The sequence below is a fragment of the Prunus avium genome, chromosome 8, assembly GCF_965620075.1.
Source record: "Prunus avium chromosome 8, drPruAviu1.hap1.1, whole genome shotgun sequence".
Lineage (NCBI taxonomy): Eukaryota > Viridiplantae > Streptophyta > Magnoliopsida > Rosales > Rosaceae > Prunus > Prunus avium.
In genome coordinates, this window is record NC_142291.1 from 2,772,895 (window position 1) to 2,800,143 (window position 27,249).

A 27,249-nucleotide genomic window follows, 5' to 3' on the forward strand; every position below is an offset into this window, starting at 1 on the left:
GTAGCATGGCACGACGGCATCGCATGTTTATTCGTTGCGCTTGTGCTTGAGTTTAATTGTGCTATAATAAGCTGAGCTCGAATTAAATAGCACCGGATAGGTTCATGAGCATGAACTTATAGAGCCGTTGCGTTTTTTGGTATGCTTGCTTGGCGTGATGTGTGACCCATGCCTTGTGTAGGTGTGTTCTACAATTCCCCATTATGCCCCGATCGGGTTTCGTTTGTGATTAATTATTTGCGCTGGGCCGAGAATAAGCTTGGGCCTAACCCCTGGATTTTTGGGCCTCAACAATTCACTATTCCTTTTATTTTGGGTCGGGATGTTACATCAATACCATACCGTACCGTACCATGCCCACCCCTAGTACCAAATTCCACACTTTGGTAGGTATTCGTATTATAAAATGTTTATTTGGATGTAGCGATTTCTAACTCTAGAAATTCATATAACATTGTACAGTTAAATTGTTTGTTTCGACTATTAAAAATTCATCAGTCCCGATCTCTTGGACTATTAAAATTCATATATCTCAATTGTCTAGTTGCATTAATACTTACATGCGTACCAAAAAAAATGCATATTGGAGTCTGTCTATAAAACAGTATTTATTATTATTATTAATGTTTCACCTTTTAAGCTCTCTACTTATTAATGATTAATAATACATTTTTTTTATAACTTTAATTCACTAATGAAACCATGAAAGAAAGAAAACTCTAATTAATTATTAAGAACGAATCAATACAACAAACAAACAATCAATAATGAAAGGGCTTGTCCAATATAGATCCCTACATTTTCTATTTCCTATACATATACCCATCACTCTATAAATCTATGTGTAAAACCCAATTTCAAATTTAAATGACCAGTAGGCTATAAGAGGTCGTAGTATTCCTATGTTTTTACATCTTTGTCACCAAACTTCATATTTTATTTATAATTTAATTCAAGCATTTTATTAACTGTCATAATTGTAATTAACACTCCCTATTAATAGCATATCAATCACCCCATTTCTTTTGGTTGACATTCCCTCTCACATACCGCCCCCTAAAATTGCAAACCAAAAAAATATATGTAAATTACATATCCAATAATGTACCTATGAAAAATATAAATATAAATATATTATTTAAATAAAATATAGGTATATTATTTACCAAAATTTTTTTAAAAAAACTAAGTGAGTTACTTTGTAATTGAAATTTCTGTACATTTTTCATAAATTAAAAATAGGTACACAATAATTTATAGAAAATATAGGTACATTACTTACCCATAGGTAAATTATTTTACAATATACCTACAAATGTGTATGGGTACACTATTTGGAGAGGAAAAATAGGTTCATTTAAAAAAATACGTACATTGTTTTACTAGGTACATTATTAGAGGAAAAAATAGGTACATTATTTGGAGAGAGAAAATAGGTTCATTTAAAAAAATTGTTTTTCATAAAAAAAATAATAGGTACTTTATTCAGAGAAAAAAATGTACATTATTTTGAGAGAAAAATAGGTACATTATTTAGAGAAAAAATAAGTTCATTTTTTTTCATAAAACAAACAATAAATAGATTATCAAAATATTTTTTAACATAATTAGAATGTACACTATTATTCATTAAACTATAATAAAATAGATTACTAGTAGTATAATTCATAAAAGGAAAACAACAACAAAAAAATTATTAAATAAACCAAAACGTTTTTTTTTGGGTCATAAAACAAACAAAAACGTTACTAATACTTTAATCTTTAATTTAATATTTAATTTCAAATAAGTTTCTAAATTAATTCCTACATCCATTCCAACCATTTGAAAATCTTTCTAAATTCAACGTGTGTCATTAGTTACACCACACATAACATATTAACTTGTAAATATGGGTAGTTTTGGAATCCGAAAATAGAATAAATCATATTTGAAGCTAGATTAGGTAACTTGCTTACTTGGATCATAATCATCGGGTTTAATTTGAAAAAATTGGGTATTTTAAATAGAAAAATAAAGGAAAGGGTTGTAGGTGATTACAAATGAATTTTATGGGTCTAAGCTCAATTTACTAATAATGAAACATTGATGTACACTGTAAATATAAGTTCCTCAACCAATTTCTCTAATCATCATCATAGCAAACCAAAGTAAACTCTCCAGACTGGCCTTCTACATCACCTTGTGGTTAAGAGCGCTTGCACTAACTCCCGTTGGTCTTGGGTTCGAACGTTGGTACCACATTCTCTACAAAACCCAAAAAGTAAACTCTCCAGAGAAAAAAAAAAATTATATAATGTGGAGGTGCCAAAACAATTTCCACTCAAAACAGAGCCAAAATACAGGGCTGGAAAACTGAAGAAGAAACGAAGAAATGTCGCAAGAAAGAGCTGAACAAAAGAAAGGAAGGAAAAACATGAAGTATACTGCCAAAGTGAAGTGACCAAGACCAACAAAGTGAAATGAAATTTCAAGGCAAAAGTGATCTGGTCCAAGCAAGTTCCCAACTTTGGTTTTATTTTTCTAAAGAGGAAGATATTTACATGACATCTTGAAGCAGTCCACTTTAATTGTTTCCCCTGATATACAGACAGCTTCCTTCATGGTTGCTACTAATATCCATATACTGCTGGCAAAAAATATTGTGTTTCAAATGAAAACCGTTTAAATAATATATATGCTCCCACAAATGACATGGTGACTAGATCCATTTCATTTCGAAAACAATAAATAAAACCTAACACGGCAATTTAAATGGTAGCACTCGTTGGACAGTAAGAAATAAAAACAGAGATGCTATGATGAAATCAAATTTGAAACTTTGAGAATTTGACACTAAGCTTTAATGAGAATTTACTTGATCTTATCAAATGATTAAAATCTAATTAACTCTAAATTTATTAGCTTTAACACACTAAGTGAAAAAGAGTAGCATTGTTGAAAAAGATTCTGTTACTCCAGTAAGTAAATATTCCAAGACGTTGAAATTAAGAATATTCAAAACCCAACAATATTATCGCATATCATGCATTTATGTATTTGGAAATGGAAATCTATATAACCAAAATATAATAAGAAAAAACTCAGTCAGATCAATAAGTTTGAGAGCAAATTAAACAACTAAAACAAATAGCTCAAAGAAAACTGAAAAGAAAAGGTGAATTACTGAGGTGAATTCGGAGAATTGACCAACGTCATTAGCTTTCAAGTATTATATTGAGACCCACTGAATGATTGAACCAAGCACAAAATAATTTAGACTTTGTTGAATCTTTTGCTGATTGGTTCATCATCGTCATCAGAGCTATAACTTCCTGGTTCATTTTCATAGCTACCAATTCCTTGTTCATCGTCGTCATTAGAGCAACCAAATTCATGGTTCATCATGGTCATCAGAGCTACCACTTCCGCTACTACCAATTGGACCTGCCTCCTCGTCATCGGATGCCTGTAGTGCTGCTGGCATAAGGATTTTCAGAATTCGGCTGAATTCTTCCAAATCTCTCTGGTACACCAAACGGGCTCCACATTTCTTTATAATTGAGCTTGTATTCAGATGTTTATAATTATCCCATCTGCTTAAAGAATAATGCCCTTCGAATGAAAACCGATGACTGCCTGAGGCGTCCTTGAGCCTGGGTTTATCGCGAGGCAAATAGAAAACCCAAAGGTGCTGTGACCCAAGATGCCCGACTTTAAACTTAGGCCAATCCATTGAACCCATAGGTGTCCAATCCATTGAACGCATAGGTGATGTGTAAATTTCTAAATAATCATACTCACTGCATGTTTCAGAATCTTCAAAAACAATACACAAAGCAATCCCAACCCAGTCACTGCATGTTTGTGGAGGCAGCTCCACAATTATTGAATCTCCCACACTTCGATTATCGAACCACTCTGGAATTTCACTTCCAGGCCATACAAAACGGTGTGTGTGAGAAAGCCATGCAAAACGGTGTGTATGAGAAGGCCCAAAAAAACTGTTATCAGGACAGGTGGCCATTGTCAATATCATTGCAAATATTCTATTAATCCAGATCCAGCCTCCTTCTTCAACCAATCTGAAGCAATTAACACAACTAGACCCAAAATCATACACATTGGCTCCTTCGCTCAACTTTGATGGATCTGACAACCCATTTAAGGAAGTACAGTCGTTCACATTTACGAATAAGTATTTACTTGACGGAAGATCTGGCAATCGCTCAAGCCTTTTGCACCTCTCCAATTCAAGATACACAAGCTCAGAAAGGAATCTAATGCTTGAGGGAAGGCTAACGAAATTGTTTCCACTAAGCTTCAACCCTTTTAAAGAAGACAAGCGGCCGATATCATCTGGAATGGCTCCTTCTCCAATATTATAATCACACAGATCTAATTCAGTCAAAGACCCTAAATGAGTTAGAGAAGACAACACCAAACGCCGAGGGTCAGGGTCAACACTCTTCCTAATTCCAAGTAGGTTTTTGAGATTTTTCATAGCAACACGTGGCAGCTCTCTCGTTGCACTTCCGGCTAAATAAAGTTCCTCTAAAGACTCCATGTCCCCTGGCAGTTTGTCAAGTTTTGAGCATCCATACCCCCAGAGGATTTTAAGAGACTTCAAATTGCATATCGCACTCGGCAGACCCAAGAGTCTTTTGCAACCACTTACATTCAATTTAGCAAGGCCAACTAGATGTTCAATTGATGAAGGTATTTTCTCGATAGCAGTATCAAGTAGAAAAAGCTCTGACAGGTTCTGCATATGTTCCCCAAATTCTGGTATCTTTTTCACTTTTGAGCAGCCCCAAAGACAAAAGGATTCAAGAGAATCCATTTCCAACTTACTTGGGAGACTCTTGATACTAAAACAACAAGTAAGAGTTAAAACCTTCAGCTTTTTGTGAACTGCAATAGACGGGTGAACCTCGCCTAATTTCATACAATAAGCCAGATTCAATTCCTCAAGATTTGGAATGCGTGTAAAATCTGGGATACTGGTCAAATTTTCAGAGAGACCAAGATCCATATATTTCAAATTCGGTAAATCCTGTCAGTGCATAAAAGTTGTAGAATTATAAGTTTCAAAAAACCTTGCAAGTTAAAACAAGGTACAATACAATCATACTCAATATAATTATAATTAAAAAAACATTACAAAATGCCGTATTTCAAGAATCTTACCTGTGCTCCATCCCAAAGCCGGACAAGTTTGCTATCCCTCATTTTTAGTTCATAAAGCAACTGTGGTTCGAAACCTGATGGGAGCGATTTGGAAGGATACGAAGTCCAATGCATAATTATTAAGGAATTTGGAAGAAATTTAGGGCCCGAAGAAAACACCACATTATCAAAGTCAAGGAGCCTTAACCCGTGCATCTTATTGAAGGCTTTAGTACAATTCCAGGGCACTGCTTTAAATTTGGGCAGACGTAGGACTATGGCTTCAATTGCTCCCGTTCCCTAATATATATAATTAAGAAAAAGGAAAAAGTTAATTCATCTCATCTCATTAAAGTCTAATATCTATAAATAGCTTCTCATTTGAAAAATGGCATATACTTTGGTCCAAGTATATATAGTATCTCTAAATAACTTCTTACCGTATTGTTCATCAATACATGAAAAATGTCCTCGTGATGGCATAAAATACTCCTTTTACCAGGCTCTTTGGGAGACTCTTCACGAACAATTGTCCTTGCCATTTCTTGTATCAAATCATGCATCTCAACAATGTTGCTATGAAAGCGTTTGTCAATAGTTAAGAGAGATTTCTCAATAAGAATATCTATTTCAATATGACTGGAAATGTCAAGGGTACAGTCTAGTATTTCAATTACTTGCTCTTTATCCTTCCCTGTATGGAGACACGCAACATGCAGAAAAATTTTCTTCTCCATCTCTTTTAGTCCATCATAACTTACTTTGAGTGAATCAAAAATATCTGGATCAGGAATTTTGTTTAGATTATACAACGCACTCTTCCATACATCTTGACCTCTCCCATACAAAGCACGCCCCAAAATTTTAAGAGCTAATGGAAGGCCGTTGGCATAATTTAGGAAATGCTGAGACAGTTCCTGAAAACCTTCCTCAGGCTGATCTTTCTTAAAGGCATGTCGACTAAAGAGCCCAAGAGCTTCATCATTCTTTAAGACCACGACCTTGTACATTTTCTCTATACCATGCTCAACTAGTAGGCGTTCATTTCTAGTTGTGATGATAATTCTACTCCCCACACCGAACCATTTTTTATTTCCAACCAGTTTTTCTAGTTGGTTTAGTTGATCCACATCATCAAGCACGAGAAGAACCTTTTTATTCCATAAAAAGTTCTTAAGGATTCCCTCCCCTTCATCCCAACTTGGGATATAATTTTTCTTCAAGATTGAGGAAAGCAGCTGTCTTCCTAGATCAGAAACCTCTCCCTTTCTCACATTAGATAGAAAACAGCGATGCTCGAAATGATGGGAAATTTTCTCATAAACTAATTTAGCAAGGGTTGTTTTGCCTACCCCGCCCATCCCCCATATCCCTATAAAGCGGACATCCTTTTCTTCGGGAGCTAAATGCAAGCGTAGTTGATCAAGTGCAAAATCAATTCCGACTAACTTCTCTTCAGAATCTAGCAACGTGAATGTAGGATTCACTTTCTTCCACACACGTTTGACAATGTCTTCGATAAGCTCTGCTTCTGACCTACAGAGTATTAAAAATAACCATTAATCCATAAATATAACATCCAAGGTTGTTTGTTGTATTGAAGGAAGACTTGAAATGTAACATCCAAGTAGGGCTCTTGTTAAGACACACACAAGTTTTTCATGGATGCATGCTTACTTATAATTTTTTGAATCTAAGCCAGCGAGATTGGCAACATTTCTTAAAGCGGCTCTCCACCGATTCAGCTTCTCTGCATCTCCACTAAACCTTTCTTCATGCTCAGTGAAAGCTTTCGCAAAACTCCCCCTTTGGTTTCGTACATCGGAAGGATCCACGTCATAAAAGATTGGCAGAATTCTCTTGGTGTCTTCCATGCATTCAAGAATCTCTGAGAGTTCATTCAAGCACCAAGTGGAAGAAGCGTAATTTGGGGAGAGAACAATGATGGCAAGATACGATTCTTTGATTGCGATCAACAGCTCCAGAGAAATAGTTGCTCCTACTTCAAGTTCTCGATCGTCCTTGAAAGTTCTCATTGCTTGCCAGTAGGCCAATGCATGGTCTAAATGAGAGATAAAACCCTTGCGAGTGTCTTCGCCCCTGAAACTCAGAAAAACATCATGCTTCCATCGAGGAGGAGCCCATTCAGCTGAAGTACGAGATGTAGAAGCTCTGTGGGTGCTCAAGGCCATGGGAGAAAAACAGTTCCTGGAAATCTGGTTCTGCAAACACTCAGTAAATACGTAAAGAGAAAATGATCTACGAAAAAAAAAATGGCAGCTTTAATTTTTCTTTTGGTAATTGAAAACGTATTAAGCAGAAGAGAAGAAGGGCAGAAAGCAAATACCCAGCAAAACAAACTCGAGATCAATGAAAGTGAAACACACCAACTCGAACAATAGCTCAGCAGAACAACAAATTAACAAATCACAAAGCCAGAGAATTGGCAAGAAAACAACCACAAGAACCAATCCAACCAAAACCCACCCAAAAAAACAGAGAGAGGTAGTGACCACGCTTTCTACTTTCTTCTGTGGGTGGTAGAGCCAGTGGGTCTGGTAGAGCCAATGTACTATAAAAGTGATATGACAAATGTTTTCCACCCAGAAAGTGAAAGGAAATTTCAAGGAAACTTCCTTTCTCAACAAAGTGATCGGGTACTTACAAATTTCCAAGCAAGTTCCCAACTTTTTATTTATGAGAAAATCCAGTTTTTTTGTTTTGCTTTTTCCAGTTTTGATATGACTTGGATTTACACACGCAATTGTATAGTTAGTCAATAGGGATTAATTTGTGAGTTAGGCCATGTTTAATGGTGTTGCTGATGAGCTCAGTTGAGCTTTGGGCAACTTTGGATTGAAGACATAACTTGGATTTGCTAATTAAGAAATGATCAAAACTTAAATTGACTCGTTGGTTGAGGTAGCACAAGTTAAAACTATGACATATACATTAGGATTTATTATGCACTTTTGTTAGCAAGCAACATGGGAGACTTGAGAAACTATCAGTGCTAATTAACTCGTTGGTTGAGGTAGCTATATGCTGAGTTCAGATCCTCTGTCCGTGTTTTTGTGTGTCCCTCCCTGTCCCTACCTTATTTTTTTGACACCTGGCATCTCACTTAACCACTTTAACATAGAGTCTTTTTTTTTTCCTTGCGTTTCCCCCACCCTCCCCTCTGTTTTTCCTCCCACAGGACAGAAGAATACTAGTGGAAAGAAGAAAAGAAGAAAGAGGAGAGAGAGAAAGAGAGAGAAGGGCAGGAAAAAAAGAAGAGATAAGGAAACAAAGAGGAAGAAGAAAACTGGCCGAGAGGAGAGAAAGAAGAATAAATAAAAAATAGAGGAGAGAGAAGGGGAAACACAGGAAAAAAAAAATATACAATATTCACCCGAGAGTTGAAGGAACAGATGAAAAGAGGAGGGATGGGATATGCGCAGGAAAGGAAATAATGGAAGAGAGAGAGCGAGAGAAACAACACGGTTTCTTTTTTGTTTTCTTTTTTAGTTATTTTTTGGTGTCGGTGTGGTGAGTCTTGTCTTATGTGAATTGGTAGAATCGGTTGGTCTTCTTTCTCACGTCAAATTGTAGGCCCTCAAGAGGAAAAAGAAAATTTACAAGTGGTGCCACAAACTTAAAAGTAGAAACAAGGAAACCACCGAGAAAGAGCTTAACTCTGAACATGTCCAATAATACCCATAGGGGTCGTTTGGTACGGCGGACTGTCATGGACTGGATTAAATCCTGGGACTGTCTCGGATTAGCTCGGATTGGACTAAGCTGGATTAAGTACTGACCTACATTTGGTGCTGCGTCGGACTAAGAAGCTGGATTGTGAAAATAGTGAAGACCTATGTTTGGTGCTGTGTCGGACTAAAAATTCATTATTATAATATTTAAATTTAATTAAGAATTTTGACTTGAAAAATATTTATATTTAATTAGAAATATTTAATTGGGGCTGATGTGTAAAAAAATAATTTATAATTTCAAATTTATTTATTTTGAAAAATTATATTCTCTTCCTACCTCTGCCTTTCCCATCTTCTTCCTGGCTGTCTGTCTTTCTTTCCAAATTTTCAAAGGGAAAAACAAAAAAAAAAAGCCAATTAGCCCCACACCATAACTTTTCACAAACCAATTACCACACCACAAAATTAATTATTTTTTTTTTTAAAAGGCCCAAGTGCCCAGAACGCAATTGGGATCTTATCTCATCCCTTTCTTCTTCTTTGGCCATTACCAGAACGATGGCTGCACGGCTCCAATCAGCAGAAGCCGCTGAAAAACATCTTCATGCGATTCGACATGAACTCCGACGGCAGCCTCACCCAGCTCGAGCTCGCTGACCTGCTCTGGTCTCTTGGCGTCAAGTCCACCAGCTACCAGCTCCAAGTCCTCTTGCCAACGAAAACGGCACCACCGTCGAGTTCGACGAGCTAGTCACGGCCATGGAGGTCTTCCAGTCGTTCGAGAGGAAGAGAATGAGAGAGTGAAGGCTGTGTTGGTTGGACTCGTGCTTTCAAAATAGCACGCTCGCTATTTTGCGAACCGCATTTCATCCTCGCAATATTGAACGAGCGAGTCCGGTGTTTTTTTAACCAACGGACTATACAATCCCATTTATTTTAGTCCCTCTTTCACCAAACGCTGGTTTCAAAGTGTTATTTAACACTGTCCTGGCTAGTCCTGGCTAGTCCAGCCTACCAAACATACCCATATATAAGGGTCAAGGTAAAGAAACCGAAAAAACAAAAAAAAGATACGTGAAAGTGTTTTACCAAAAAGAAAGAAAAATATTTTCCACAAAAAAATGTGAAAGGAAATTTAAAGCAAATAATAGGAGTGAGAGAGAGAAAATCACCAAAATGAAAATTTTTCGCGAATAATAAATTTCAAAGATACTTTACACTTAAAGCTTATTTTGATGAAACGATTTCAACTCTAGAAGATATTATAAAGTTAAATTGTTTGTTTAGACTACTAAATTGTATAGTTGCTTTAATACTTGTAAAAATAAAATAAAAAGCGTATTGGAGTTATAATTGGAGTCCCTCAAAACAGTTTTTTTATTTTTTTTATTTTTAATGTTTCACTTTTTAAGCTCTCTATTTTTTAATGATTAATAATACATTTTTTTTTATAACTTTAATTTACTGATGAAACAATGAAAGAAAGAAAACTCTAACTATTTCATTAATAAGAAGGAATCAATACAACAATCAATGATGAAGCATTGTTGTACTGTACACTGTGGTGGTGCCAAAACAATTTCCACACAAAACAGGGCCAAAATACACAAAAGAAGAAACGAGGGAATCCCCAAAAAAGAGCTGAACACGTCCAATGACCATAAGGGTCCAAGAAAGTTCAAGGCAAAAGTGATATGGTCTAAGCAAGTTCCCAACTTTGGTTTAATTTTTCTAGAGAGGAAGATATTTACATGACATCCTGAAACAGTCCACTTTAATTGTTTCCCCTAATATACAGATAGCTTCCTTCTCTGTTTACAGAAATGATAATTCACTAATTTTATTTTATTTTATTTTTCATATAAGCTGTTTTATTCCTTTTTAAATCCATTTTTATATATATACCTACCTACTTTCCAAGTAATAGATGAAAAAAACACACTGAACTATTCCCACGAAAGTTGTAGGAAGGAATAGATGAAAAAAAGAGGGGATGTAGGAAAGGAAATAATGGAAGAGGGAGAGACAGAGACAGAGAGAGATGGAAAACTCTGTGTCCGCGTGGTGGTGTTGACCAAAGAAAACCGCACACGGTTTCAATTGGAATCTAAGTCAATAGATTGAACCGAAGATAAGTCTGTAAACCAAGTATCCTTTTCACCTTAATAACAAGTATTGTAGGCAGGGACCTGGGCTAGTATACAATCTGGAGATTCGATTACTTCTGGGAGATAACCTGCACAATTGGAGGTGGGGGGGGGGGGGGTGGGATCCCAGTTGAGCCCTCTCCGATGACTAAGTCAGGTGCTATTCAAAGTTGGAGATAATGGAAATGGGGTCTTTTTCTATTAGAGAAGTTATTACCTTTGTCCAAAGGTTGGTGATGGGTATTTATAAAAGGAGGAAGGTCATAAAGATCTTTTGGTGAATGAGATCTTCTTTCTCAATCTCCCTGGTTGAGTTACATTTAATGTTACGCTTATGTTTCACCCACATTCTTGACAGAGATCAGGGGATGTAGTGGCAGGAGAATAGGAATGGGAGGTGCATTGAATGCCCTCTTTGTATTATCAACCTGCTTCACTTTGGGCTTGAAGGGCAGGGCGACACTCGCAGCAGAAAAATATAGATTGCATGTTATAGATTGCATGTAGATTGCATGTTATACAAATTAATAAAAGATACAAGTTCGCAGCAGAAAATGAAAAAAAATTATACAATATTCACCCGAGAGTTGAAGGAACAGATGAAAAGAGGAGGGATGGGATATGCGCAGGAAAGGAAATAATGGAAGAGAGAGAGCGAGAGAAACAACACGGTTTCTTTTTTGTTTTCTTTTTTAGTTATTTTTTGGTGTCGGTGTGGTGAGTCTTGTCTTATGTGAATTGGTAGAATCGGTTGGTCTTCTTTCTCACGTCAAATTGTAGGCCCTCAAGAGGAAAAAGAAAATTTACATGTGGTGCCAAAATAGACAGGGCCACAAACTAAAGTAGAAACAAGGAAACCCCCGAGAAAGAGCTTTAACTCTGAACATGTCCAATAATACCCATAAGGGTCCACTTTCATTGTTTCCCCTGATATACAGATAGCTTCCTTCTCTGTTTACAGAAATGATAATTCACTAATTTTATTTTATTTTATTTTTCATATAAGCTGTTTTCTTATTTTGTTGGTGTTTTTTTATATATATATATTATATATATACCCTACCACCTTCCAAGTAATAGTTTTTTTTTTCTTCGGTTTGCGAAAGCAATAAAAAGATAAAACTTTAATTCACTAATGAAACCATGTAAGAAAGAAAAAAAAAACTATTAGTAAGGAATCAAATCAATACATACAAAACGCTGATGAAACGTTGTAGTACACTGGAATTATTGAACCACGGATAAATGAGGAAGAAATGAAGAAGAAATGAGGAAATCCCCAAGAAAGAGCTCAACACGCAGAATAAAGGTCAAGGTGAAAAAAAAAAAAAAAAAAAGGAAAAATGTGAAAGTGTTTTACAAAGTGAAAGGACGAATGTTTTCCACCAAAAAAGTAAAAGGAAATTTCAAGGAAAGCTTCTATGGTTTGGGGATGTGTCATTTTTCTTCACCTTTTTCTTTTCCTACCAAAGTGACTGGCTTTGGTCTGGTCCATGTTTGCTTACTCAAGTTAATTAATTCACAAGAAAGTTCAGATGAAAGAGAGGAGAGGGCGCTGTAGAGGAGGAAAACCGCGTCACCCAACTATAGAAAGGAAATAATGAGAAAGGACTAATGTTTTCCACCACCACACCCCACTGAAACTTCCTTGTTGGGATGAGTCCTCTTTCTTCTTGTGTCCGGTTTTTTTTTTTTTTTTTTTTCTCTCTCTCTCTTAATCTTACTGATGCCGAGGGAATTGAACACATAATTGCTGAGTTAATGGCTTGAGTTATAAGTAATTGCACTCTTAGTTCAGTTTTGATATTAGAATATTTAACAAACCCAATTGTGTAGTTGCGTTAATACTTATCTGCCTACAAAAAGAAGGGGTATTGGAGTTATAATAGGACTCCCACACTATATTTTTTTTTGGTTATATTGAAGGAAAGAAACCTCACCACCACTGTGGTGGGAACCCATCGGCAACTCCCACGCTATTTTAATATCCTTAAACCTCCCAAAATCTGTCTATTCTACTTGATTACATGGGTTATTGGTTATTATTTCTAAATACACTTGTAACGAATCTTTGAAGAGAACATTGTATGGTATGATTTATGGAACTCAAAATTATTACATATTACCCAAGGGGTTTGGTCCAAGTGGAAATCTGGCTTGTACCTGCACAGTGGGCGAATGTTAGCTGGCCTCAGTGAGGTCCAGCGTTCGAATCCCACTCTGTGAAAAACACCCACTGGGGAGAGGCTAAACCCATAGCAGTCTTCGCCTGGAGAGGTTGCACTCTTGCCACCTTTTTTTTTTTCACCAAAAAAAAAAATTATTACATATTTATACATCATTTTAGCACAAACGAGTAATTTTGAGCTAGCTTTTAATGAACTTCTTAATGGGAATTTTTCATTTCCCATCCCCTAGGGAAACAATCTCAAATAATCTTCCCATTTGCTCTGTCTCTCTCCTAGTTTTGAGAGTTGGTGGCAATTTCCCACCCATAATGAGTGTTTCTCTTAGCTCTGTCTTAGTAGTCCAAGGCTTTTTGCGCTTTCTTTTACGTTGTTTCTGTTTTCTCCTTCCTCTCCAACCCCTTTTAGCCCTGGATTTCACAGAAATCTCTAACTCTTATATTGATTTTTCATCCTCTTTCATCCCCATGGTCCTCATCCCCAAAATCCCGACCACTCTTGCACATATCACTTGCTCTACTCCTCTCCTTCCTCACTAGTTCCAACCTCAATCCAAGCTTGCAGCTATTCATCCACAGCACGCATGTTCGAGTCGTAATCAGAAGATTAGTATAGTTTCGACTTGGGTGCTCTCACCACCACCTTCCACGAATTGGTTCTTGCTAGTTCTACTGGCTATGGGGTTGGCTTTAGCCTTCGGTTTCGTCTGATGTGTAGCTGATGTTACCTTGGATGCGAATTTGGATTTGATGGGTTCGAAGTGCGTCGCAGTGGAGTTCATTATTGGGGATTTCCTGGTTTTATGTTTTACCAATTTTAAGGCTTTGTTCCAGTGGGTTTGGGGTTCTTGTTTGTTTTGTTGGTTTGAAAGTTTGTTGTTTTGTTTTGGCCCTGATTTTCTTGTTTTGTTTTAGTTGCTAGGGTTTAGTTTATTTTGGGCCTTTTAGATCTTTGCTATGTTGGACTTTATTTCTAATCCTTACTTATGAATGAAAGTCCACTTTGACCAAAAAATATATATATTCATCCCCTAGGGAAAAACATGGAGATTGATTTTATGACTTTGACAAAAAATATTCATCCCCTAGGGAACACACATGGAGATTGATTTTTGAAGTGTGTCCATCTATAATGGAGCCAAGGTGTAATTTTTTAAATTATTTTTTATTGGTTATTTAAAAAAATTCATACAAAATTAATTAAAAATCAGAAAATGTCAATGTTTCTAATGGGTGTCCTCCTACTATAGTGTCATGTATAATTCATATTTTTTTATCTTAAAAATTGCATTAAAATTCCACAGAAATTGCTATAAACTCCTTTCAATATTATCTTCAATTTTGAAGGGCCAAAATCAAATTTTGACTTAGAAAAATTGGAGAGTAATAATTGAAGTGGGGAATGTTTTTTTTTTTTTGGTCAATGTTTGGTTTCAAAGAAACCAAAACGGGATAGATTGCAAACTGAGCCAGAAATACACGAACCAGGTAGAAGCAGCTAGACCTCAGTTCAAGGCTAGAACCAAGCTTCTTACCCAGTCAAATTAAAAAGAACAACAAAAGCCAAGAAACAAAAAGAAAACCCGTAAAACAGGAAGCTGAGAAATGCCGCACCCCCAATAACCAATTGGCAAGGCACCCAACGCAAGACCAAAACCACCAGAGAAGTCACAGAAACCAAAGAACCGAGAGGGAAATGGTGATGGATACGCCATCACAGCTACAGAGAGCGCTACCATAATCCGAGAGGTAAGTGCCAAATGCACTTTAAAAGCATCCTCAACAGCAATAGTATTACTGAGGAGAGACGCTCCAGAACGTAACACGGTGGAGAAGATCCAACATCGAGACAAAGCCGCAAGGAATCGGAGGAGAACATTCACAGTAGGAAACAAAGACAATCAACATTATCTTTGAGTGTCCTTGTTTAATCACAATACGTGGCATTTGTTTTATCAAACCGTCATAAATTTTTTAATTTATATTATTTCACTAATTTCATTAATTAATTTCAAAAAACTTAGTAATTTAGGAATCAAGCATATTGATCCACACAAAAATCCAATTAATTTTATATTATTTCCCGTTTAGTCTAACCCCAAAAAAAATCCAAGTAATTCAAGGATCAAGCATATTGATCCACAAGGACTCTTTTCATTGAAGAACTCTTGCCATCGCCGCCGTCCTTTTGCACCCAGCAACCCAATTCTTTTAGATAAACAGATCTGAAACAAAAAAAGAAATTTCAAGAATGGAAGAGAAGCCAGCAACCCCATTCTTTTGCACCAACAGTGCTTTCAATCAAAGACTCTTCTATTCCAGATCTGCGACTACAAGCTTCCCAGAGATGACGAGAGATAAAAAAAATAAGAATTGTTGGCTTGCGAGCGAGGGAGGAGGGTTAACAAGGATGAGAGAGCGTGCTTTGCACTTTCGGGTTGTAACTTTTGGTACGGGTAATTTCAACCCGGTTATAACAAAAAGACAATATTAAAAGCTGACCATTCAATTTTATCCAAGGCCCTGCATTATAGAAGCGCTATCCTAAAACACAACAATTCGACCCCAAAAAAGTCCAACAAAACAATATGCTGGGCCCAATATCAGAGGTGTGAAGAAAGTTGAGGTCGTACATCAAAATTAATTGGCAATGAGAGAGTAGCTGAACTCTTTATAAACCTAAGTTATGTACCTTAACTTTTTAATGTAGGAAGCCTAACACGTAGACAACACATATTAGGTGATGTCAGAGCACGTGTGGTCATTGGGCCCCAACAAGTGAAGCTCTAATACAATGAAGGAAGTTGAGGTTCATTCCAAAATAGCGCAATTTAAAAATTAAGGATGAAGATTAGAATTACGTAACAAAAATAATAGTTTAACTGAGACATGCTTTGGAAAAAAAGAAAAAGAGAAAAAACTGAAACGTGCACAATATATTAAGAATCATAGACTACTAGTACAAACCGAGAGGAAAGCTACATCCTCATTTGTTGAAGTCTTATGCTTTGATTACTCACTTACTGCCATTGCAGATAATGCAACAGATTCTGCCCTCCATGATCAATTTCACATTGTGAATAGGTCGAGATTCAAGACTTTTGGGCCTCATCCACCTGTGCGCTTCATCAGATGATTCAATTATCAACAGCATCTCTGTTGATCATTCTCATGAAGAAAAACAGGATAGTGGAGATGGCTCTTGGATTGGGAGGTTTAGCTGCATTTGTCTTTCCCCATATTTGCATTTCCTTTTCTTATTTGTTTTATCATTACAAGAGAAAGTTCATTGCCACAAGGAGCACAAAAGGCCAAACTTGTAGAGGAGTTCCAACAAGTTTGTCACTCGCAGAGATAAAAAAGGGGAGGCCAGAAAGCTTTTATGCTGTCCTCCATCCACCAGCCTTGCAGAACAAGCCAACACTGTTTTTCTACAACTTGAGCACCTTCCGTATTCACCAGATTTAGTATTCCTTTCATCACCATAGCCTTCAATTAAAATAAGAAAGGAAAACCATTACAAAAGATACAACATAAAGAAATAAAACAACTTATTCTGCTTAACCACATCAGGCTATGTGCAGTTTTCTGCAGTTTGAGAGATGCTTAATTTTTGTTTGTAAAGCTAACAATCACATTTTCTTTTGCCTCTCCTTCCTCTCTGTTGTTCTCTCTTCTCTTATGAATTAACTACCTCTCCTAATTTTAAAAAAAACCACCATGCACATTTTCATGCTCAAATCCAAAAGCAGGTATAATCCTAAGCATTGATAGACTAATTCTATATTTTCACTTACCAAACTTGCTCAAATTTTCTGTCTACAATTAGAAGTAGCAAATAACTCTTATTTCTAACCTTCTTGTTATACCTAAATAGATACATATATTATTATTGTATTCTTCATTAGCCTAGCTATTCTAATTAGTAACCTCCACACATTATTTCATTTTGCTAAAAAAATTATTTTCCCTTCTTTTGGTCAGAAGTCTCAGAACTATACTAACATTTTTGACACATTATTTAACTCGAGGCTCTATATGAAGTAAATATTCTAACACATTGAAATTAACAAGTTAATCCAAGTCATAAGCAAGGACCATCCACGCAGAATATATCCCGAACATAGTAAAAGGACAAACAATTCAGGAAAACACCAAAAGAAGACGTAAGTGCAGAAGGAAAAATGATACGCTGTTTTCTGTTAGCAACATAGGAGACTTGAGAAACTATCCATATTAATTAACACATTGGTTGAAGTAGCACAACTTGAAGTTAAAGAAAATCTCAAATTTGGGGATGACCTGCCTAACTGTATCAAACATATACAACATGTGGAGTGGACTTGAACCTACAGCAGAAACCATTTAAGCACAATAAGATACCTCCCAAGTTACCAACCATGTTCTAAATGCTTCAGTTACTAACCATTTCAGCAGAAACCATCCAGCAGTGCATCAACATGAAGGTCTCTTCCAATGTTAACGAGAACACCCTTTGGAAAGCATCAATGACTTCAAAATCAACTATGTTGTTGGTCTCCTCAGAAGTGATAAGAGTTCACGCATTAACCAACTCCATGGAACTTGGATAGTATTCCGAGTACTTCAACTCTGGCTTTGCCAATTCTTCCCAAGCTGATAATGCCACTGTTTTTCCAGAGAACTGAAATGAAATTAAGAAAGGAAAATCATTATAAAAGATACAACATAAGCAATTAGCAATGAAAATAAGCTGATTTTACTTAACCACGTTAGGCTATGTCCAGCACCTTTCAAAATTTAATTATGTTAATTGCTCCACTTCTGCTAATGTTTTTGTAAAGCTAACTCACGTTTCCCTTTGCCTCTCCTCTGTTATTCTTTCTTCCCTTATGAACTAACCACCTCTCCTTTCCTGATTTTATATCGAAATAAATTTAAATAACAGCAAAGATACAAATTTACATGCCTGCTGCAAAATCCAAAAGCAGCTATAACTGTAAAGCAGCAATGAGCAATCAAAATAAAGTAGCAAATTTCCTTCACTCACCAAAATTTCCTTCCTCATTTCAATACTTCATATGTTCTGTTGAGAATTAAAGTAGCAAATAAATCTTATTTCTAAACTTCTTGTTATGTCTAAGACAGATACATATTTTATTCTTGTATTCGCCATTAGCCTAGCTATTTTCATTTCTTAACCTTCACACTGATAGTCAGCTGAACCAAGAGCATACATTAAAGCATGGTGCTGACCTCACAATAACAAGACCTCAACATTCCCCTAGAAACTTAAGGAAAACTGCTGATTCATATCTCCATATTCCTTGTAAATAACCTTAGCTCTAGAGAAATCTACAGAAGCTGTATATTATAGGAAATACTTTACTCAGTTCAATATAGTGGAAACATAGGAGATATACTTACAATAATTACAATTCTCTCTGCCTCTTATTAATTTCATCAATTTCTCCTAGATTTTTCACACACATTCTTTCGTCATTATTAACTATTTTCCCCTTTTTTATTTTGGTCATAAGACCCGGAACAATACTAACATTTTCCACACATTAATTCACTATAGCAGCAGTTTGGTATCACAGCATTGCAAGGTTGCTCTGAAAATGTTCATTCACTTGAGGCCTAAATATTCTAACACATTGTTCTCTGTTTCCATGGCTCACTCTTTCCATCGCTTTCTCTCCATGTTTCTCTCTTTTCATGGCTCCCTCTATCGCTCTCCACCACCCTATTAAGTTGATGATTGGAACAACCAATTGAGTTTGGGCAGCAAGGTCGCTCAGGTATTGTTCTAATCCTTATGAGTTTTGGTTCGCTAAATGTTTCGTTCCAGAACGCTAACATACCACGATTCGGTACATGCGATCCAGTTCGAAATTCGTAAGGGGGGTGAGCGATTTGGGTAACTATGGTCAGAAGATTCAGAACTATACTAACATTTTCCACACATTATTTCACTATAGCAAAAGTTTGATAGCACAGCATTGAAAGGTTGCTCTGAAAATGTTCTTGTACTCGAGGCCTATAGGAAGTAAATATTCTAACACATTGAAATTAACAAGTTAATCCAAGTCATATCCACTCAGAAAATCTCGAACGTAGAAAAAGGGCAAACAATTTAGGGAAAAATGAAGTCCTGGAATCAGAGCACAAGTTAGTTTTGTAATTCTATAGCATATATACATTTTAGGATTTGTTCTGTTGTTTTCTGTTTGCAACATAGGAGAAATTATCATTTTTAATTAACACATTGATAAAAGTAGCTACATGCAGGCTTGATCCATTTTCAGACAAAACTACTTAATAAGATTATATTCTTAGAGCACAACATATACAATATGCAGAAACCATTTTATTTAAGCACAATAAGATGCCTCCTGAGTTACCAATAAAACCTGATGTTCATTCAGTAGTGTGCGGTTCTAAATGCTTCAGTTAGGCACCATTTGCAGATGTTCTATGGTTACTATGTCCATTTCATTCTGAAACAATAAAAACTGACAGAGCAATTTAAATAGTAGCACAAGTTCGACGGTAAGAACCAGGCCATTAGAGAAACACAAAATTACAGCATATCCTGCAAACTATACAAACAAGATGTAACAAAAGAATTACTCTGTCTCCTCCTACTTAATATAAGAACTAAAAACGGAGATATTATGATGAAATCAAATTTGAAATTTTGTGAATGCCACGAATGCATTGCTTGTTTTTCCTCATCATTAACTGAACAACTTAGCATCTCTTTTGGTTGAATCTGACATATTATATATAGATGAGAGACAAGTATTATTAAATACTTCACCGAAAAATTAAACAATGATAGATATATAGTGTCCTTCCGTCAGTCAGACAAGTTTCATAGAAAATTAAACAAGTAAACAGTAGCTGAAAAGAAAAAAGAACAGAAAGGTGACTTACTATTTCTGCATTAGCTTTTCAAGTATCATTGAATGATTCAACCACTTCCGTTTGCACAAAATATTTGATTTTTTTGAATCTTTTGCCGTTTGGTACATCGACGTCATGAGAGCTACCACTTCCACTAGTACCAACTGGGCCTGCCTCGTCATGGTATGCATGTAGTGCTGCTGGCTTGGGGATTTTGAGTATTCGGCTGAATTCTTCCAAATCTCTCGCGTGCACCACACGGGCCCCACATTCTTTTATATTCGAGCTTGTTTTGAGTCTGTTCGAAGATCCCGTTGAATAATAATCCGATTCGAACGAAAACCGATGACTGCTTGAGGCATCCCTGAGGCGGGGATGATAATAAAAAACCCAAAGGTGTTGTGACTTAAGATACCCAAATTTAAAGTGTTGAGTATCCAAAGATGATCGAATGTCAAAATGATCATATCCAAGAAGGGCAGCGGGATTATCCAAATATTCAGAATCTTCAAAAACAACACATACAGCAATCCCAAGCCTGTTGCTGTTACATGATGATTGGGGAGGCAGCTCCACAGTTATTGAATCTCCCCCACTTCGATTACTGAACCACTCTGGAATTTCACTTCCAGGACATATAATAGAGGTATATGTTGAAAAGATCTTCTGTATACCATTATATTTATTTGTTTTAGAAAAAGACAACTATATTCTTTTATAAAAATACAAAATAATAAAAAAGGGAAAGAAAACTATAATATTCAACGAGAGAGAGAGAGAGAGAGAGAGAGAGAGAGAGAGAGAGAGAGTACCTTAGTGGACGCTTTCATTATCATAAAAAATATTCTATGAATCCAGCCTTCATCTTCAACCAATTTGAAGCAATTAAGACAACTGAAATCAAAATCATACACATTGGCTCCTCCGCTCAACCTTGATGGATCTGACAACCTTTTTAAGGAAATACAATTGTCTACATTTACAAATAATGAGAATTTCTTTGGCGGAAGATCTGGCAATTGCTCAAGCCTTTCGCACCCCACCAATTCAAGCAACTCAAGCTTAGAAAGGAATCTAATGCTTGAGGGAAGGCTAACGAAATTGTTTCCACTAAGATTCAACTCTCTTAAAGAGGACAAGCAGCCAATATCATCAGGGATGGCTCCTTCACCAATATTACAATCACTCAGATCTAAGGTTGACAAAGAGCATAAACGATTCAGAGAAGACAACACCAAACCCCAAGGGTCAGGGTCAGGGTGACTCTTTCTAAATAAGCCATCCTTTGAAGTTGATGATTTAGCAACTGATCCATGAAAGGATAGACAAACAAGATTTTTCATAACAACAAGCGGCTCTCTCATAGCAGTTCTTTTTAAATAAAGAAGCCCTAAACTCTCCATCTCCCCTGGCATTTTGTCAATTTCTGAACATCCCTCCAAATGGAGCTCTGCAAGACACTTCAAATTGCATATCGCACTCGGGAGACCCAAGAGACTTTTGCAATTACTTATATCCAGTGTAGTAAGGCCAACCAGACGTTCAATTGATGAAGGTATTTCCTCAATAGCAGTCCCACGTAAATAAAGATGGGACAAATTATTCATCTGTCCCACAAATTCTGGAATCTTTTTCACTTTTGAGCAGTCAGAGAGATTAAAGTTTATAAGAGAATCCATTTCCACCTCACTTGGGAGACTATTAATACCGTTGCAGTAACTAAGGTCCAAAACTTTCAACCTTTTGAGAACTCCAAAAGACGAGTGAACCTCAACTAAATTCGTACAATGTTGTAGAAGCAAAATCTCAAGATTTGGAATGCCTGTGAAATCGGGGGTACTTGTCAATTGATCAGAGTAACTAAGGTCCATACATTTCAACTTTGGCAAGTCCTGTACAGTACATAAAAATTGTAGAATAATAAGGTTTTTTATATATTTTTTATAGAAGAAACCCTTACAAAGTTAAGCAAGTTACATTTATATCCAAATTATATATATATATAAAAGAATTCTTAAACGCCGTATTTCAATAATCTCTCACCTTTGCTCCATCCCAAAGCCGGAAAAGCTTGCTATGATGCATCTTTAGTTCGACAAGGAAACATGGTTCAAAACTTGATGGGAGTGATTTGGAAGGGTACCAACTCCAACGAATAATTCTCAATGAATTTGGAAGAACTCTGGGGGCAAAAGAAATGATCACATTATCAAATTCAAGAAGCCTTAATCCATACATCTCAGACAAGGCTTCAGTACAATTCCAATGCACCACTTCTGATACAGGAAAATGTAAGACAATGGCTTCAATTGCTCCCGTTCCCTAATAATTAAGACAAAATGAAAAGTTAATTGCACATTCAATTCTAATATCGTTTTAAAAGAAATGACATATAATTTCTTCCAAACATAATATTTCTACATAACTTCATACCGTATTGTTCATGAATACAAAAGAAATGTCGTCGCGGAGCCACAAAAGACTGCGTTGACCGGGCTCTTGGAGAGACTCTTGACGAACAATTTGCCATGCCATTTCTTGTATCAAATCATGCATCTGAACAGTGTTTCTAGGAGAGCGCTTTTTCACAATAGTTATGAGAGATTTCTCAATAAGAATAGCTATCACAATACGACTGGAAATGTCATAGTTACTGTCTAGTATTTCAATTACTTGCTCTCTATGCTTCCCCTTATGGAAACATGCAACATGGAGAAAAAATTTCTTCTCCATCTCTTTTAGTCCATAATAACTTACTTTGAGTGAATCAAAAATTTCTGGATCAGGAATTTTCTTTAGATTATACAACACACTATTCCATGTATCTTGATCTCTCATATACAAAGAACTCCCCAAAGTTTTAAGAGCTAATGGAAGGCCTTTCGCATAATGTAGGAAACACTTAGACAATTCCAGGAAACCTTCCTCAGGCTGACTTTTCCTAAAGGCGTTTTGACTGAATAGCTCAAGAGCTTCATCATCATGTAATGCCTTGACCTCATATGGTATCGTTATACCATGTTCAACTAGTAGACGTTCATTTCTAGTAGTGATGACAATTCTACTCCCCAAACCAAACCAATTTTTCTCTCCAACCAGTGTTTCAAGTTGTTTTAATTGATCCACATCATCAAGGATGATAAGAACCTTTTTATTGCATAAACATTTTTTAGTGAAAAAGATTCCTGACCGTTCATCTGTAACTTGGATAATATTTTCCTTTAAGATTGGGGAAAGAAGTTGTCTTTGTAGATCAACAAGACTACCATGTTTTGCAGAAACCTCTCTCACATTTGATAGAAAAGAGCTAAGTTCAAAATTATGGGAAATTCTTTCAAAAACTAGGTTAGCAAGGGTTGTTTTCCCTACCCCGCCCATCCCCAATATCCCTACAAAGCGAACATCATTTGCCTCGAGATCCAATTGCAAACGTAGTTGCTCAAGGGAAAAATCAATTCTGACTAACTTCTCTTGAGAATCTAACCTCCTAAATGTAGTAGGATTCACTTTGGCCCACACACGTTTGACAATGACTTTGATAAGCTCTCTTTCACACCTACAAGGAAGAAAAGTAAACTAACCATCAGGAGGGTACATATTACATATAATTAACAAGGTTGTTGCATCAAAGGAAGGACTAAAATGTAGCATCCAAGTAAACTCTCTAAAGTTGTTAAGAAATGGGCAATTTGTTCATGCCTGCATGCTTACTTATAATTCTTTGAATCTAAGCCAGAGAGATTGGCAACTTTTCTTAAAGCAGCTCTCCACCGATTCACCTTCTCTACATCTCCACTAAACTCTTCATGTTTTGAATCCCACCCGAAGAGATTAGCTGCTTTTCTTAAAGCAGCTCTCCACCAATTTACCCTCTCTACATCTCCACTAAACCTTTTTTCATGCTTAGTTAAGGCTTCCGCAAAACTCCCTCTTTGGTGTCGTACATGGGAAGGATCCACGTCATAAAAGATTGGCAGAATTCTCTTGGTGTCTTCCATGCATTCAAGAATCTTTGAAAGTTCATCCAAGCACCAGGTGGAAGAAGCGTAATTTGGCGAGAGAACAATGATGGCAAGATGTGATTCTTCGATTGCAGTCAACAGCTCCGGAGAAATACATGCCCCTATTTCAAGGTCTGGATCGTCCTTGAAAATTTTCATTCCTTGCCAGTTGTGCAGTTCGTCGTATAAATGAGATACAAAACCCCTGCGAGTGTCCTCTCCCCTGAAACTCAAAAACACATCATGCTTCCAATGTGGAGGAGCCCATTCAGCTGAAGTACGAGCTCTTTTGGTGCTCAAGGCCATTGGAAAAGAAAAACAGGCCCTAGAAACTGCAAACACTCAGAAAATACATAAAAAGAAAATGGTAGCTTTAGTGTTTTTTTTGTTTTTTGGGTAATTGAAAATGTATTAAAAAATAGAGAATAAGGACGTAGAGCAAATACCCAGCAAAACAAGCTAGAGATCAATGAAAAGGAAACATCACCTCGGACAATAAGCTCAGCAGAACACGAAAAGAATCGCAAAACCAGAGACTTGGCAGGAAGGAAAAGAACCAACCCAACCAAAAACAAGATCCAAAGTTGACTCTCTGCTGAAGAAAAAAACACACTGAACTATTCCCACGAAAGTTGTAGGAAGGAATAGATGAAAAAAAGAGGGGATGTAGGAAAGGAAATAATGGAAGAGGGAGAGACAGAGACAGAGAGAGATGGAAAACTCTGTGTCCGCGTGGTGGTGTTGACCAAAGAAAACCGCACACGGTTTCAATTGGAATCTAAGTCAATAGATTGAACCGAAGATAAGTCTGTAAACCAAGTATCCTTTTCACCTTAATAACAAGTATTGTAGGCAGGGACCTGGGCTAGTATACAATCTGGAGATTCGATTACTTCTGGGAGATAACCTGCACAATTGGAGGTGGGGGGGGGGGGGGTGGGATCCCAGTTGAGCCCTCTCCGATGACTAAGTCAGGTGCTATTCAAAGTTGGAGATAATGGAAATGGGGTCTTTTTCTATTAGAGAAGTTATTACCTTTGTCCAAAGGTTGGTGATGGGTATTTATAAAAGGAGGAAGGTCATAAAGATCTTTTGGTGAATGAGATCTTCTTTCTCAATCTCCCTGGTTGAGTTACATTTAATGTTACGCTTATGTTTCACCCACATTCTTGACAGAGATCAGGGGATGTAGTGGCAGGAGAATAGGAATGGGAGGTGCATTGAATGCCCTCTTTGTATTATCAACCTGCTTCACTTTGGGCTTGAAGGGCAGGGCGACACTCGCAGCAGAAAAATATAGATTGCATGTTATAGATTGCATGTAGATTGCATGTTATACAAATTAATAAAAGATACAAGTTCGCAGCAGAAAATGAAAAAAAATTATACAATATTCACCCGAGAGTTGAAGGAACAGATGAAAAGAGGAGGGATGGGATATGCGCAGGAAAGGAAATAATGGAAGAGAGAGAGCGAGAGAAACAACACGGTTTCTTTTTTGTTTTCTTTTTTAGTTATTTTTTGGTGTCGGTGTGGTGAGTCTTGTCTTATGTGAATTGGTAGAATCGGTTGGTCTTCTTTCTCACGTCAAATTGTAGGCCCTCAAGAGGAAAAAGAAAATTTACAAGTGGTGCCACAAACTTAAAAGTAGAAACAAGGAAACCACCGAGAAAGAGCTTAACTCTGAACATGTCCAATAATACCCATAGGGGTCGTTTGGTACGGCGGACTGTCATGGACTGGATTAAATCCTGGGACTGTCTCGGATTAGCTCGGATTGGACTAAGCTGGATTAAGTACTGACCTACATTTGGTGCTGCGTCGGACTAAGAAGCTGGATTGTGAAAATAGTGAAGACCTATGTTTGGTGCTGTGTCGGACTAAAAATTCATTATTATAATATTTAAATTTAATTAAGAATTTTGACTTGAAAAATATTTATATTTAATTAGAAATATTTAATTGGGGCTGATGTGTAAAAAAATAATTTATAATTTCAAATTTATTTATTTTGAAAAATTATATTCTCTTCCTACCTCTGCCTTTCCCATCTTCTTCCTGGCTGTCTGTCTTTCTTTCCAAATTTTCAAAGGGAAAAACAAAAAAAAAAAGCCAATTAGCCCCACACCATAACTTTTCACAAACCAATTACCACACCACAAAATTAATTATTTTTTTTTTTAAAAGGCCCAAGTGCCCAGAACGCAATTGGGATCTTATCTCATCCCTTTCTTCTTCTTTGGCCATTACCAGAACGATGGCTGCACGGCTCCAATCAGCAGAAGCCGCTGAAAAACATCTTCATGCGATTCGACATGAACTCCGACGGCAGCCTCACCCAGCTCGAGCTCGCTGACCTGCTCTGGTCTCTTGGCGTCAAGTCCACCAGCTACCAGCTCCAAGTCCTCTTGCCAACGAAAACGGCACCACCGTCGAGTTCGACGAGCTAGTCACGGCCATGGAGGTCTTCCAGTCGTTCGAGAGGAAGAGAATGAGAGAGTGAAGGCTGTGTTGGTTGGACTCGTGCTTTCAAAATAGCACGCTCGCTATTTTGCGAACCGCATTTCATCCTCGCAATATTGAACGAGCGAGTCCGGTGTTTTTTTAACCAACGGACTATACAATCCCATTTATTTTAGTCCCTCTTTCACCAAACGCTGGTTTCAAAGTGTTATTTAACACTGTCCTGGCTAGTCCTGGCTAGTCCAGCCTACCAAACATACCCATATATAAGGGTCAAGGTAAAGAAACCGAAAAAACAAAAAAAAGATACGTGAAAGTGTTTTACCAAAAAGAAAGAAAAATATTTTCCACAAAAAAATGTGAAAGGAAATTTAAAGCAAATAATAGGAGTGAGAGAGAGAAAATCACCAAAATGAAAATTTTTCGCGAATAATAAATTTCAAAGATACTTTACACTTAAAGCTTATTTTGATGAAACGATTTCAACTCTAGAAGATATTATAAAGTTAAATTGTTTGTTTAGACTACTAAATTGTATAGTTGCTTTAATACTTGTAAAAATAAAATAAAAAGCGTATTGGAGTTATAATTGGAGTCCCTCAAAACAGTTTTTTTATTTTTTTTATTTTTAATGTTTCACTTTTTAAGCTCTCTATTTTTTAATGATTAATAATACATTTTTTTTTATAACTTTAATTTACTGATGAAACAATGAAAGA

At 36.6% G+C, this 27,249-nt stretch overlaps 1 protein-coding gene and 1 pseudogene across 9 annotated transcripts; both read right to left on the bottom strand.

The window, feature by feature from the left end:
• Window positions 1-1,977: 1,977 nt before the first annotated feature.
• On the bottom strand, window positions 1,978-8,243 carry LOC110746071 (TMV resistance protein N-like). Of its 8 annotated transcripts, none has more exons than XR_015826268.1 (6): window positions 6,826-8,243; window positions 5,589-6,684; window positions 5,170-5,448; window positions 3,167-5,035; window positions 2,544-2,626; window positions 1,978-2,247 (listed from the first exon to the last, which is right to left on the bottom strand). XR_015826268.1 is itself a non-coding variant. In XM_021946272.2 (5 exons), exons 2-5 carry the CDS (start codon window positions 7,338-7,340, stop codon window positions 3,374-3,376), a joined length of 3,552 nt encoding a protein of 1,183 aa, XP_021801964.2. In that variant the 5' UTR covers window positions 7,341-7,370; window positions 7,496-8,243; the 3' UTR covers window positions 3,070-3,373. The 8 variants fall into 8 exon arrangements, 3 of the variants coding, with proteins under 3 accessions (XP_021801964.2, XP_021801966.2, XP_088101539.1); XR_015826269.1 differs by having other exon boundaries at window positions 2,544-2,629; XR_015826270.1 differs by lacking the exon at window positions 2,544-2,626.
• A 13,183-nt stretch (window positions 8,244-21,426) lies between these two features.
• LOC110747548 (disease resistance protein Roq1-like) lies at window positions 21,427-25,951 on the bottom strand (annotated as a pseudogene). Its single transcript, XR_015826271.1, has 4 exons — window positions 23,778-25,951; window positions 22,500-23,622; window positions 22,110-22,388; window positions 21,427-21,958 (listed from the first exon to the last, which is right to left on the bottom strand). The product of XR_015826271.1 is annotated as a disease resistance protein Roq1-like (transcript).
• Between the last annotated feature and the right edge of the window lie 1,298 nt (window positions 25,952-27,249).